We start from the raw sequence: 13,840 nt of genomic DNA on the forward strand, positions 1-13,840 counted from the left end.
GTCTTACATCAGATTAAGAGTTTTACATTAGGAAAAATGGGCAGTCTAGATGGGCCGTATGTTTTTAATCTGCCATCTAATTCTATGTTTCATAGTTACCAGGGCAGCCATCAAAGGGCTATGGTTGGTACAGCTGCATGGTGCCCATCTCAAACTGGTATATTATACACCCCTCTACACCGAATGATACTGCGGAACCACTGGAAGCTTTACATCACAAAGGTTTTAATACCAAATGTCAAAAACCTTCAGATCCAACACAAATCTCAATAGTTATCCTGTGCAGACAAATGTAACAACATAAGTGTGAGGATGCATTCTCGTGATTATTTGAATCATATTATGCTAAGAGATACCATACCTTCCCAGTAGGTTTACCATTGGTATCACAATGAGTGCTCCAACAAGGCCACCAACTGCAAAGATTGACACGGTGACCGACCATAATATAGATATGGTATTGCTGCTTATTGTGTTGCCGTATCTGGTCGACCAGCTCTGGTTATACAGTTCTCTGATATACTAAAAATAAACAGAAAAAAAAGAAAAACATATTTGTATCACAGTGAAAACTATGAATCTTAATATATATGCAAAAACAAATACATTAGTTACATTTAATTAAATTTAGTTCAAATTGATATATACAGAATGTGCTTAAAGTTCAAGAGCAATGTTATGTGAAAATCACTAAAATGCTTCTAGTTATTGCATTGGCTGTGTTTGATATTCCATCGACAAGTTACATTATAATTCTAGCACATTCGTCCTAGTCCACAGAGGTACCAGGATCCATTTTGCTTCGAAAACAACTGACAGTTCAATGAATGGGTTGTCAAGTAAAGTTCTCGTTTCATTTTTCATTTCAACTTGGTGCATCAACATGACTCCCAAAACAGCCGTTTTAGAACAGAATACAAACATTTCTCCAACTACTTTACAGAGCATCCATGCCTTTCTAAAAGAAATTAATGTACAGAGTAATTGTAAAAAAAAAAACACAATTAAGCAAAATCAGAGACCAGCAGTATGAACCACAAAAAATATTAATTAGGATGAATTATTCACCAAATTCGATCAACAGATTGTATTTCAAACTCATTTAATTTATATGATTGTTATTTTTCTTGTTTTGTTATTGGCGGACGTTATCAGTGGATAGTTTATATGTAAATATTTAAGGGAAAATATTTTTAGGGAAAATTAATTTATAAAAAATGATACACCTTTATATCAAGCTCTGTATATAATATATATACAGAGTATATAACCAAAAGTAATGTGCTATGGAATGATACTTTTGTTATTGGACAATACAATACTTGATCATTCAACATGGGAAGCCTGAAGCCACAATTTAGTACGACTAATCCTTGAAATCCTTTAAACAACACAATACCTTAACTAATTGATTTCAGGGCCTAATATTAGTCCCTGCTGCCGATATATAAATATATATATAAATATTAGACCCTGCTGCCAATAGCAGGTATAGATCAACACATTAACACACAAACCCAGCTTTGCATGTATAGATCAATTGAAATTCACTTGTGATCTCAGCACTGAAGGTATATATCAAATAAACAGAATCAGACATACAAATCCTGTATGTGCAGGTATACAATAATAATATATGAAACGTAGCATCGCAGGTATAAATCAATACATGGAAACAGCAATGCAGGTATTAATCAACTGAACAAGACATACAAACCCTGTATTTGCAGGTATACATAAATAATGTATGGAAACATAGCATAGCAGATATGGATCTACAGAATAACACGCAAACCCAGCTTTGCAGGTATAGATCAATTGGAATTCACATAAAAACACGGCATTAAAGGTATATTTAAAACCCCCTAAATTACAGGGATAGATCACAGGTTGCACACCCCAACCACACTGCCCACATAGAACCTGGCCAGAACCCAGATAACACACATACGATTTGCCATCTTTGTCCCATATACACCCTGACTGTGCCATCTTGTTCCCCAAGGCTCAAACATCCTGCTAGTGCCATCTTTGCCTTTCCACAATTATACATCTATGATACACACAATCACATTAACTCATGCTCTCCCTCATTCAGACAAATCATCCACATATTAACTCATTCTCTCCCTCATTCAGACAATTCATCCATTTTAAGAAACTACACCCCTTGGAGCTTCAAATGAGGGGCTACATGTATTTCTAGGACAAAAGTTGAGTGGACAAATAATGATGGAATATGTCGCTTTGGCTTGAAAATATGTTTTTTCTAACCATAACGACATGTTCATTTGTGTCTTGCGCACTCCAGGTTTGTACTAGAAACACATGCAGCCCCTCATTTGATGCGCCAAGGGATGTCGTTTTTGCAAATGTGTACTTTTTGTGCCATAATTTAACTTCCTACGTGAGCAGTAATGCCACGTCAAGGCTTCAACCCTAATTACTGACCATTCACACGCCTTTCATATCTCCATTCACTCACAGAAGCACACACACACCATACTTTAAATACATTCACTCACAGAAGCACACGCCATTCTTTCCGTACATTTACTCACAGTAGCACACACCATTCTTTCCCCTTACAATCCCAAAGAAATGATGGTAAAGGGAGAAATAAAATCACTTTTACAGCAAAAATAAGTCTTGCAGTAAAAATGCAAGGCGCTCCAGGGATGAGATGGTTACTCACGTACGGCACAGGCTAAATGGCTGATTTTAATAATATTTGCAGTTCATCAGGATTTCAAAAATTGCCTCCCTCTACCGTTGGCTAAATTTAACCCCATGATCAAAGGGATCATAGGATTAAAAATTAGTATCGGCCATTTTTAAAAAGGGAATGTGACTTTTTATAGCTATATGATCGCTGTGGTAACATTGGCTACCACAGTGATCATTTACCTAGAATACTTAAACTTTTTTTTTTTTTAAAGTTAAACTACTTTATGTTTAAATAATTTAATTTGGGGGTCTCTAGGCAATTTTGATCTTTTTTATCTGCCTTTAGAGACCCCAAATCATTTTTTTTAAATTTTTATTTTTTTTAACTTAATATTTTTTATTCTTTTTTTACAGTCTATATACCGTTGGAAAGGTGAGGCGATTACCTTTCCAACGGTATATGTTGGGGGTATGTAGCTGCTTAGATGCCTGAGATACAGGCATCTAAGCAGCATGCCCCCATACCTCTTTAACTGACAATTGTCAGTTGTTAATAAAGTTGCGCGGTGACGTCATCGCGTCAGTGCGCGAGACGTCACCGGGCAGATCGGGTGGCCCCGGTGATGCCCTTCAGTGTGAGGGGCAGATCGTCGGGGTAGGTGGTGATGGAGGTCCACAGACCTCCATCAAGGTAAGATAGTGCTAGTGACGGCATGGTGTCGTCGTTAGCACCTGACTGGGACTGCTAGCGACGGCACCATGCCGTCGTTAGCAGTCAAGGACTGTCCTGGGTGGCTCCAAATTCAGCGGGGGGGGCAACAGGGGGGCAAGGAATAACCTAGGGGGGGCAATTGCCCCCCTGTAGCGACGCCACTGTAGAGGAAACATCAGAAATGCTGAAATATTTAGAAATAAACAATTTCATGACATCTTACAACTAATATACTAAACACTGGGTAAAGAATAACATAGTTAACTGAAATTCGCACTCTGATTCTCATTTTTAAACAAAGATATCTATAGGTCTGGTATTATGTGTGCATTGGCCATCTTATTTTAATTTTTAATACATTCTATTTGGTATCTTACTTTTATCTTTCCTCCTGATGTCAGATGGCAAATGTTGACATTTTAATCTGTTCTTTGTGTTTTGACCTTTAAATATCAATAGATAAGCAAAAAAACAAGTTTATCATTCATCCAAGACATTAAAGATAATAAAAAGATGCTTCTTTTCATTCTCAATATTTTTGTATGCAGTAGTACACTGAAGTAGGAGAAACCAGCGACACATTCCGGCCTGGGCTGACTAGGCATGGGCCTAGGGTGGGAGGTCCAGGGGGGCAGATCGCACTCTTGGCCATCATTCCAGGCCTCCATGCATAACAACATTATGGATTCGCACTTATGGACACACAGGAAATATGTACTCCATTAACTAAATGAAACGCTTTGTATTATACCAAATAACAAAAAATTCTCCTTTACACTAGATACCTTGAAAAAGGGTACTTATCATAAACCAGGGAAAATCAAGAACTATTTGTTTTCCTCTTCACCCTCACCACAGACCAACTTTAAATATCATTTATAATGAGTGTGTTCTCATTAAGGAGGATGCAAAGTCTTATGTCATTGGTACCTTGATGCAGCTACATTCAAACATCCCTACAGTATGTGGCAATCCTAGTCCTAGCTGTAGCTAGGCTGTCATATTTCCAAGCACTACCAACTAGTAGACCTGATATCTACTCAACTCAAGTCCAAATCTAAAAAGATAAAATATAGGTTTTCTAAGTGACACAACAGACAATGATTAACAAATATATAACCGATTTACTATATTTCCTCCAGTATACTCATGATAATTGACAACAACATAATTAATATTATAAAGAGTTGCCCTTCATTGGTTGATGTCAGAGCAGGCCCTTTCTGGCAACCAATAGAATTGCTCTTACGGACCTTTAAAATGTTAATCCTGGCGCCGAAGCCATTGGTCTCCCCAGGCCAAGTTGCTCCGAGGTGTACCTTGCCCTGCCCTTTGCCAGTGGGACTAAAATCCCCGTTCCTCCCAAGTCAACTTGGCCTCGGAGGAACGGGGATTATTGTATTTAAATTTTCTTAGTTACCTCGTTTTTTTGCATTGCACAGAGAGTACATTATATAGTATTTTGAAAAGGTTTTTTCAGGTCCTCCATTAAGTGGGAATAATGCTTTTACATGTGTACATATTTGTTACCACTGATATTTTTTTATTAATATTTTGTTACAGGTAGTAGAGAAGCACTACTTTAAGTGTTGTTACAGTTAAGTGTTGTTACTCACTTCTAATTAATCAGTGAACAAAATGTAATATAGGTATAAGGAGAAAATTGATGAAGCATACGGAGAGACATTTTATATTTTATTGAAATATAACTCGATTCATTATATTTAGAGAGGACATCTGCATGCCAAACTTTTACAATCTATATTTCTCCCCCAACAATTCTATTTGTTCATTATCACCATGGGTGGGATGTTCTGTTCTCAGAAATATGACACCAGCTGTAATTTATTCATAAAAATAACCGCATTGCCATGGAACTGTGTAGTTGACCCTGCCGCAAGAATAGGTCGGAGAACGTAATGAGGAGGAATAATCATGCGGATCCTGGGAAGAGGATGTTAATATATTTTCTCCATGGTATCACAATAAGGTGTATTTTAACAAGTATTGCTTACTTGATTCTGTAAACATTAAGGTTTATTTAAGGTATGGAACAGTTAAATGTTGGATCTAGGAAAATGGCTGCTGTTGTCAGGGTGAAGTTTTTCATTTTTTCCTGTCGAAGTGTTGAACGAACTGCTGACATATGAACTGTGATGATTCCATCTTTATTTCTATAAATGTTTGGCAAAGAGGACTGACCACCAATCCTATGCATGGCGGTCTTTCAATTAGACCAAGAAGCAGCTTCTGTTAGCTCAGGCATTAGCATAGGTCGTACTGAAGAGCTCAGTGACTTTAAATGTGGCACTGGCATAGGATACCACCTTTGCTACAAATCAGTTTTTGATTTTCTCGGCCCTGCTAGACCTGCCTGGTCCACTACTATTGTGAAGTGGAAGTATCTAATAGTAACAATAGCTCAGCCACGAAGTTGAAGACTATGCATACTCAAGGTGGAGCTACTAAGTGCTGAAGCGAGTTGCGTGTAAAAATCACTTGTCCTCTGTAGCATCACAAGCTACAGAGTTACAAGCTGCCTCCGGAAGCAACATCATGGATTAACTTTTGTTAGGTGGTTTAGTTACCTCAAATTAAAAGAAATAATTAAAGGTAAACGCACACTGAAACTATTTGTTGAAAAAATGATTTATCGTGCCAACATTTGGCCAGTGAATGTGGGCCCAGGGGATCCTAGATGCAGTTTACAACACCCAAGGCTGCATAAAAGGGAGGTATGTCTTTCTTTTTATTTGCCTGTAATTTTGTTTTTTTGCCCTGATGAAGGCCTTGCACAGCCGAAACGTTAGCACACTAAATATTTTTTAACACTTAGTTTTAGTGTGCAGTCTTTCTATTACTTTCTAGAAGCAACATCAGCACAAGCATTGTGTGTGAGGAGCTTCATTAAATTCCACAGCAGAGCTGCTGCACACAAGCCAAAGATCATTATGTACATTGCGACATTGCCAAGTGTCAGCTGGAGTGGTTTTCAGGATTTGGGCTAGATCCCTTTGTTCCAGTTTTAGACAAGGCTATGCTTCCAACTTTGTGGCACCCATTTGAGGAAGGCATTTTCCTGTTGCAGCATAACTGTGCCCCGGTGCACAAAGCAAGGTCCAGCAAGGCATGGTTAGATGAGTTTAGCGTGGAGGAACTCGGGTTGCCTGCTCAGTGCGCTGACCTTAATTCCATTGAACACCTTTGGGATGAATGCCTTCTTGTCCAACATCAGTGGCTGACCTCACAAATGTTCCGTTGGTTGAATGGGCAAAAATTCTCACAGACTCACTCCAAATCTTGTGGAAAGCCTTCCCACAATAGTGGAGGCTGTTATAGCCACAAAGGGAGACCAAAGCATGTCGTTTTGGTGATGGTCAGATGTCCACATACTTTTGGTCATATCATGTAAGAAGAAATTCAAGGGGACAGAAACTTGCTAGATTATTTAAGTATTTATGTAAATGTTTCTTACGATTAAGGTGCGCTACTTAGAATATTACTGGTAGCTCAGATTCTACCTGTTGGAGACCCTGGTTTATGTCATTGTTAACTCTTTTTGATTTTTATCAAGTAGTCCCTTTGTACAGAAGAAAATGTTCTGTGATTTCTTTAGTTTTTATATCCTAATTTGGCATCTATTATATAGCAGTAGTCCTCAGTGTCACTATATGAGGAATGATAATCCCACTCTAAATGAAAGAACCTTTTTTCCGAATCACATGCTATGCAGATGTTTAGGCAGAGGGAAACAGAATACGATATCAGATAAGAACCACCTAGTCTGCTTGTTTTTCCTAATGTAATTTATACACCTGGGAGATCTATGAATAAGTAAAACAAGGTTAAAAAGAAAGGGATACACAGAGCTTGACAACCTGCAACAATATAATTTTAAAATTGCTAGTTGCCATTCTTTGGCTGAAGGTCTACCCCTAAAATCATTGCTTTGTCAGACATTGAGAAACTGACTGTTCATTATAAAAAAAAATAATAGACTAGAATCCCCATAATGCTCAATGTATATTTTCATATACATTGAAAGTCTACCGCATTTTTACTGTATGGATAACACAATTCAGTATACGTGTTTTATAGTCATTTCTTAAATTCTAGTGATAATAATGGGTCACATTATATTGGTCTAAAGTCTTGCATTAAATGTCTGCAATATTTGTTTTGATTCTCCAACTAAAAAATAAATTTCATGAAAAAATTCAATTCTGGGGATAGAGAGCATTGAGTTGTAACTTTATAGGATTCCCAGAAAACAGATGCTGGTTGCAGGTTCTGTAGCATTAATGTGCTCTAAAAGCAAAAAGATTAACACATTGGAGTGATTTTGTGACCTATAAAATCAGCAGCACTAGCTGTTGGAAAAAATGTTCTGAATATAAAAACAGAAATGAAAAATAGGCACTATTTTTATTTTAGATCATCTCCATTCCTATGAATCAGAAATACTATATTTGATACTTTTTTCTGTATAGTGAGCTCCTGGTAGAAAATATATAGACGAGGTGATGGTTAGTTTTTGCTTCACGTGTTCACACTAATTAGATGCTCATGGGCACTGGGGGTAAACCTAATGGAAAAACACCAACATTTGGGACTTAAAAGGTAGACATTGGGGGTTATGTATCACAAGCGATACACTTTCTAAGACTCTCTGGTTTAGTTTTTGCCTCGGCTCCTGTATGTAGTGACTTATTCTTGGCCTAGGCTGAAAGGTGCAGGGGATGGACTGATCAGACCCCTAAGGGATGCTCCTCAATGAGCCGGTTACTGGACCATTTCCCCTACCAAGGCTATGCGGACAGCATGCCTTTAAGACGCAGCGCCGGTATATGACATGAAGATATGTGTTACTGTTATAATGGGAGCATAAGAAAAAAAAAATCTTTAAGTGACTTTAAGTGTAAATTTACCAAACAACCTTTGGTTTTTAATCAAATCACAGATAACCTCAGGTAAAGGAATGGCAGACCTTAGCGGATTTTTTCCCTCTCTTTCCCAAGCCTTATAGAATGCAAACCCTATCCCAGAAGGGTACGTGCTTGACTAAAAACATTAAAAAGATACCTATGTTACATAATTTAGAAGAAAAAAAGAAGAAAACATTGCACATAGTGGATATAGAATAAAAATTGACCCGACTACTAGGCAGTGGCGTCGGCAGGGGGAGCCAGAGGGGGCCATGGCCCCCCAACATCATGCTGTGCCCCCCGGTGTGCCCCCCCCAATTGAAACGCCGGCTTTTTTTTTAATAGACCCGGAGGAGAGAAAGAGAGGCGCCGAGCGGTCGCTGAGGATTAAGTTCTCAGCAACCGTTCGGCGCCTCTCACTCTTCTCCGCGACCGCGAGGCTTCTGCCTTGGTCGCAGTGCCGGCATTTCAAGCCGGGCGCCGGTATATGTCGTCATATCCGGCGCCCGGCAGTGAAGCCGCGCACACTGCAGAACCAGGGATACAGAGACCTCGCGATCTCACCGCTGGACAAGCCCAAGGTAAGTGAACTTCAAAGGGGGGTAGAAAGTTAGGAGGGGGTTAGAGAGTCAGAAGAGGTAGATAGGAAGTGAGAAGGGGTAGATAGGTATAGATTGGGAGGGAGAGGGGATAGATAGGATAGATTGGGAGGGAGAGGGGGTAGATGGGATAGATTGGGAGGGAGAGGGGGTAGATGGGATAGATAGGGAGGGAGAGGGGGTAGATAGGATAGATTGGGAGGGAGAGGGGGTACATAGGATAGATTGGGAGGGAGGGTAGGTATATAGGGAGGCAGAGGTGGTAGATAGGGAGGGAGAGGGGGTAGATAGGATAGATTGGGAGGGAGAGGGGGTAGATAGGATAGATTGGGAGGGAGAGGGGGTAGATAGGATAGATTGGGAGGGAGAGGGGGTAGATAGGATAGATTAGGAGGGAGAGGTGTTTATGGGACAAACTTGGTGTACGTTCAGCTGTTTGGGGACAAAGTTGACACAATATGTAATTTGGGTGCTGTTCGGGTTTTATGTGGGCAGTGTGGACACCAGGGTTGGCTTTGGGGTGTGTGACCAGTGATCTATGCCTGTAATTTAGGGTGTTTTATCTATACCTTTAATGCAGAGTTTATATGTAATTTCCAATTGATATATACCTGCAAAGCTGGGTTTTGTGTCATTCTGTTCATCTGTATCGGCTATATTTCCATACATTATTTATGTTTACCTGCAAATATAGGATTTGTATGTCTTATTCAGTTGATCAATACCTGGAGTGTTGTTTCCATGTGTTGTTTATTTGATCTATACCTTCAGTGCTGAGTGTACATGTGATTTCCAGTTGATCTATACCTGCAATGCTGGGTTTGTGTGTTCTGTTGGTTTATAACTGCAATGCTATGTTTTCATACATTATTTATGTATACCTGCAAATACAAGTTGTTGTTTTTTTATATCTCATTTAGTTGCATGTGCTGTTTCCATGTGTTGTTTATTTGATCTATACCTGAACTACAGGGTGTAAGTAAAAGAGCGGTATGGTTTAGTGAATGAGGGGATAAAGGGACTCTGGGGATGATTACAGGGGAGAGGACCTCTCAATGTCACGGTGCAGGACTGACTCTCACGGTCTTTCCCTGATCTGCAGTCAGTGTGGGAAATATTTCTTTTTTTTTGTTGTGGTAGCGGAGGGAGTGATTGCATGCAAGGAAGCGTTGAGCGGGGCCCAAGGAAATGCTTGGATAGGGTCCAATTTTTTCACTATAAAATATATTGGCAGCAGGGGCAAATATTTATATATGTTTTGGCAGCAGGGGCTAATATTTATATATTGGCAACAGGGTCTAATATTAATGTATATATCGGCAGCAGGGTCTAATATTAATATATATGGGCAGCAGGGTCCAATATTAATATATACCAGCAGCAGGGGCTAATATTAATATATATCGGCAGCAGGGGCTAATATATATTGGCAGCAGGAGCTAATATTAATATTTATTGGCAGCAGGGTCTAGTATTTATATTCATATTGGCAGCAGGGTCTAGTATTTATATATATATCGGCAGCAGGGGTTAATATTAATATATATTGGCTGCAGGGGCTAATTATATATGTTGGCTGCAGGGACTAATAATATATATTGGCAGTAGGGGCTAATATTAATATATACTGGTAGCAGGGTCAAATATTTATATATATCAGCAGCAGGGTATAATATAAGTATATATCCGCAGCAGGGGCTAATATCAACATATATCCCCAGCAGGGGTTAATATTAATATATTTCAGAAGCAGGGTGTAATATTTCTATATATCGGTAGCAGGGTCTAATATTTATATATATTGTCAGCAGGGGCTAACTTCAAAGAGATAAGTGCATATTATGTAGTTAAAAATGCACGTCTAACGTGTGTGTGTGTGTGTGTGTATATATATATATATATATATATATATATATATGTGTATATGTACCGTTTTATAATTGGCCCCCCTACTTTGGTCCCTGGCCCCCCATGTGCCCCCCCTAAATATGAAAGCTGGAGACGCCACTGCTACTAGGGCCAACATTTCTGCAGGGGCAAAAAGACTGCTCCCCCAAGCAGCCTTGGCTTTCAGTCGGCCCACAATGCTCTATAAACAAGCCTTTTGAAAATGTAACTCAACCCATAAACTACTGGAAGCACGTGTCAGGAAAATCTTTTATTATGCTCTGGTTGTGGTAGCCTTCATTTGAATTGATATATTTGGGGAGATGCAGAGGTTTTCCCAGTAGCCTAGTAATATTAAATACAGCTCTGTCCGAGTTATAGTTCTAAGCTGAGTTCAACGCTACATTTTATACCAATCTCCATTAATTTAATATCCGAGCTGTTGACATTAAAAAGGTGCTGTGCCACCTAGGCAAAACGTTAGTTGAGTGATCTAGCGTGTTAAGCAAATAGAATTTTTTTTATGAAAACAGAACCATAAAATTACTACATTTACTTGTACTTATTTATTACATAACAGCTCTTTTTTTATTTCTCTGTGGACACATACATTTCAGCCTATCAATGGCATCTTTCTGTGACACATCACTATTGGCTACGGAGACAGTAAACCATACAATAATACTAATAATAATACAACCTAAAGGGGAATTATAACAATTTTTTTTAACAACAATTTAATTTCTATTTATATCTGAGAGCGGAACTCAGTTGTTTTATTATAGACTCACGTTTGCGGGAGCATTCACTACAGATAGATTGTAACCATACAGGAAAGATGACCCCAGAGCTCCAATAAGTGCAGCCATAACAAGCCGCCAGGTAAAATCCTAAAAGGGAAAACGATTCACTACAATTATCAACATGGCAGAGAGCTTTTGAATTCACTGCTTAAAATCCAATGTGATTTCGGAAGTTGTATTTTCACATAAGCAACTAGCAGGAGCTTTATCTTTTCCAATTTTAAAAATAACAAATGGGTATCAAAATAATTACCAATTTAGAAAAATGCACCAATATTAGATCCACAGTACTGCTTATTGTTATGACTCATTTACGATGCTCATCTAAAAAAAAGTTAGGAGTTTATTTTTCTTTTAGTTAGAAAGTACCTATCTTATGATTGGTTAACCACATATGAACAGTAGTAAGTTGCAATGGCTTGCAGGGAAAAAATGAGTGCCCTTTGTAAGTGAAATATTGTTTATTTCACATAAAGTAAAGCAAACATTGTGCTCACAACTGACCCTTTAACATTAAACTGCTCTGAAACTGAGTCAAAACAAGCGACCTCACTACAGAATCATCTGCAAAATGATGAGCTTTTATGACAAGTACAGAAAACATGGTTTATCTCAGTAGAAACACCTACTTTTCTGACAATTCCAACAGGAAGCTAAAAGTAACTTTGGCTTCTTTCAAACACAAGATGCATTTCTAGTAGTAATAATTGTAAAGTATTCAACAAAGTTCCTTAAAAACTGTTAATTTGCATTAGTATCTACTATGTTTACTTACCTTGTTAACATCTTTTTCTTTAATTTGTAAAGTCACATGATCAGAATCTCCCATTCTATACTTCTCTTTCTCCTGTTTTGATTAAAGAATTGATAGGACAAACAAGGTGATTTACTTACATAATGAACAAGTAAAACATTATAAAAGCAAAATTATGGTGCATATTTTACAAATACATAGAAAGTAGAACTGACTATACTTGGGGCTGCATGTTAAATTAACTACTTGCACATTCATTAATACAAGTTTGCAAGTGCATAAAATCTATATAATTAAATGGAGAAGTTAACAAAAGGGTAAGGCAATAAAAAAGCATTTAAAAAAATAAAATATCACACTTTATATCATACAAAAAGTAGACTTCAACACCATACATTCTACAAAATACCCGAGATAGGAATAAAATAAAAAAAGAAAGAAAAATCTTCTTTCTTTCTTTCTTTCCAGCCAAGGGGGAGAAGTATTCAGATATCTACAATATAAGATTGTGTAACCCGGGGTGTTGCTAGATTTCCATTTTTTTTTATAATCAAAAGTTTTACGACCAAAAAGACATGAATAAGGTATAGAATTCCCCTTTTATATTCAGATAAACTTAAATGGAATAGAGCCATTTTTGAGTCAGGTTGGATATTCTGATCAGTTAGAATAGATATCCATACAAAAACTCTTTGCTAGAGCGGCTTAATGTCATCAGATTCCCATTGTCATACAGCTTGTAAGTGCCCATCTGTTTTTTGCATCTTGAGCAACTGAGGTTACTGTCAGAGTATATATTTTTTAACCTGTCATGTTTCAGATATATGTAGAATAATTTGATATTAATCTCTAAGAGATTTATACATTGAACAAACAATTTAGTGGTCTTAATAACCACTAACTAATCTTTCTTAAATATCAATTGAGAGTTCCTTTTCTCTTTGTAATCAAATATGATTTTAACTTTTGTTCACTTTATATTATAATGATCTTTTGCCAAATTTATTTTTCCAGTCCCCTCAAGAGAAAACATCTAGCTCGGGGTTATCTTGTTTTTTAGTAAGTCTGTTTTTCTTTATGAAGTTTTTATTCTCATATACTTTCTTTAGACTGAACACTATCTATTTATAATATCTGAGACTAGAGTATTTCTAGAGATTAGTTGACTTATAGAGCAAAAACTTTTCCAGCCAGCTGTTAGTTATTATCCATAGTAAATGCTATAACATGTAACAGCATTTGAGTAGCTGTTTCATATGTTGTCATATTTTTATTTTTGTCCCATATATGGCTTAGGTTTTGAGCTAATGGATTACCAATAGTTTGTAAGCAACCAGCTTTCTAACCACTATTTTTTTTTTTTTTAACTGTTTATTCAAGAAGAAGGCACTTTGTAGAAGCGAACATTGTCGTACAACATGGTACAAAAGTACGTTAGTACATGTAGCAATGTTATACAAGCAACCTGCAGAGGGTGCTAGAGAGTTCAGTGT

At 37.6% G+C, this 13,840-nt stretch overlaps 1 protein-coding gene across 2 annotated transcripts in view; it reads right to left on the bottom strand.

Annotated features, from left to right (window-relative positions):
• Window positions 1-13,840, bottom strand: part of SLC2A9 (solute carrier family 2 member 9) — a 64,421-nt gene that overhangs the window by 40,637 nt on the left and 9,944 nt on the right. For both annotated transcript variants that reach the window (XM_053458276.1, XM_053458275.1), the window contains exons 2-4: window positions 12,369-12,440; window positions 11,582-11,680; window positions 362-522 (exon numbers count right to left, since the gene is read on the bottom strand). In XM_053458276.1, the coding sequence (XP_053314251.1) occupies window positions 362-522; window positions 11,582-11,680; window positions 12,369-12,422 (314 nt within the window). In that variant the 5' untranslated portion in view covers window positions 12,423-12,440. The remainder of the gene's footprint in view (window positions 1-361; window positions 523-11,581; window positions 11,681-12,368; window positions 12,441-13,840) is intronic.

The sequence above is a fragment of the Spea bombifrons genome, chromosome 1 (genome assembly GCF_027358695.1).
Source record: "Spea bombifrons isolate aSpeBom1 chromosome 1, aSpeBom1.2.pri, whole genome shotgun sequence".
Taxonomy (NCBI): domain Eukaryota; kingdom Metazoa; phylum Chordata; class Amphibia; order Anura; family Pelobatidae; genus Spea; species Spea bombifrons.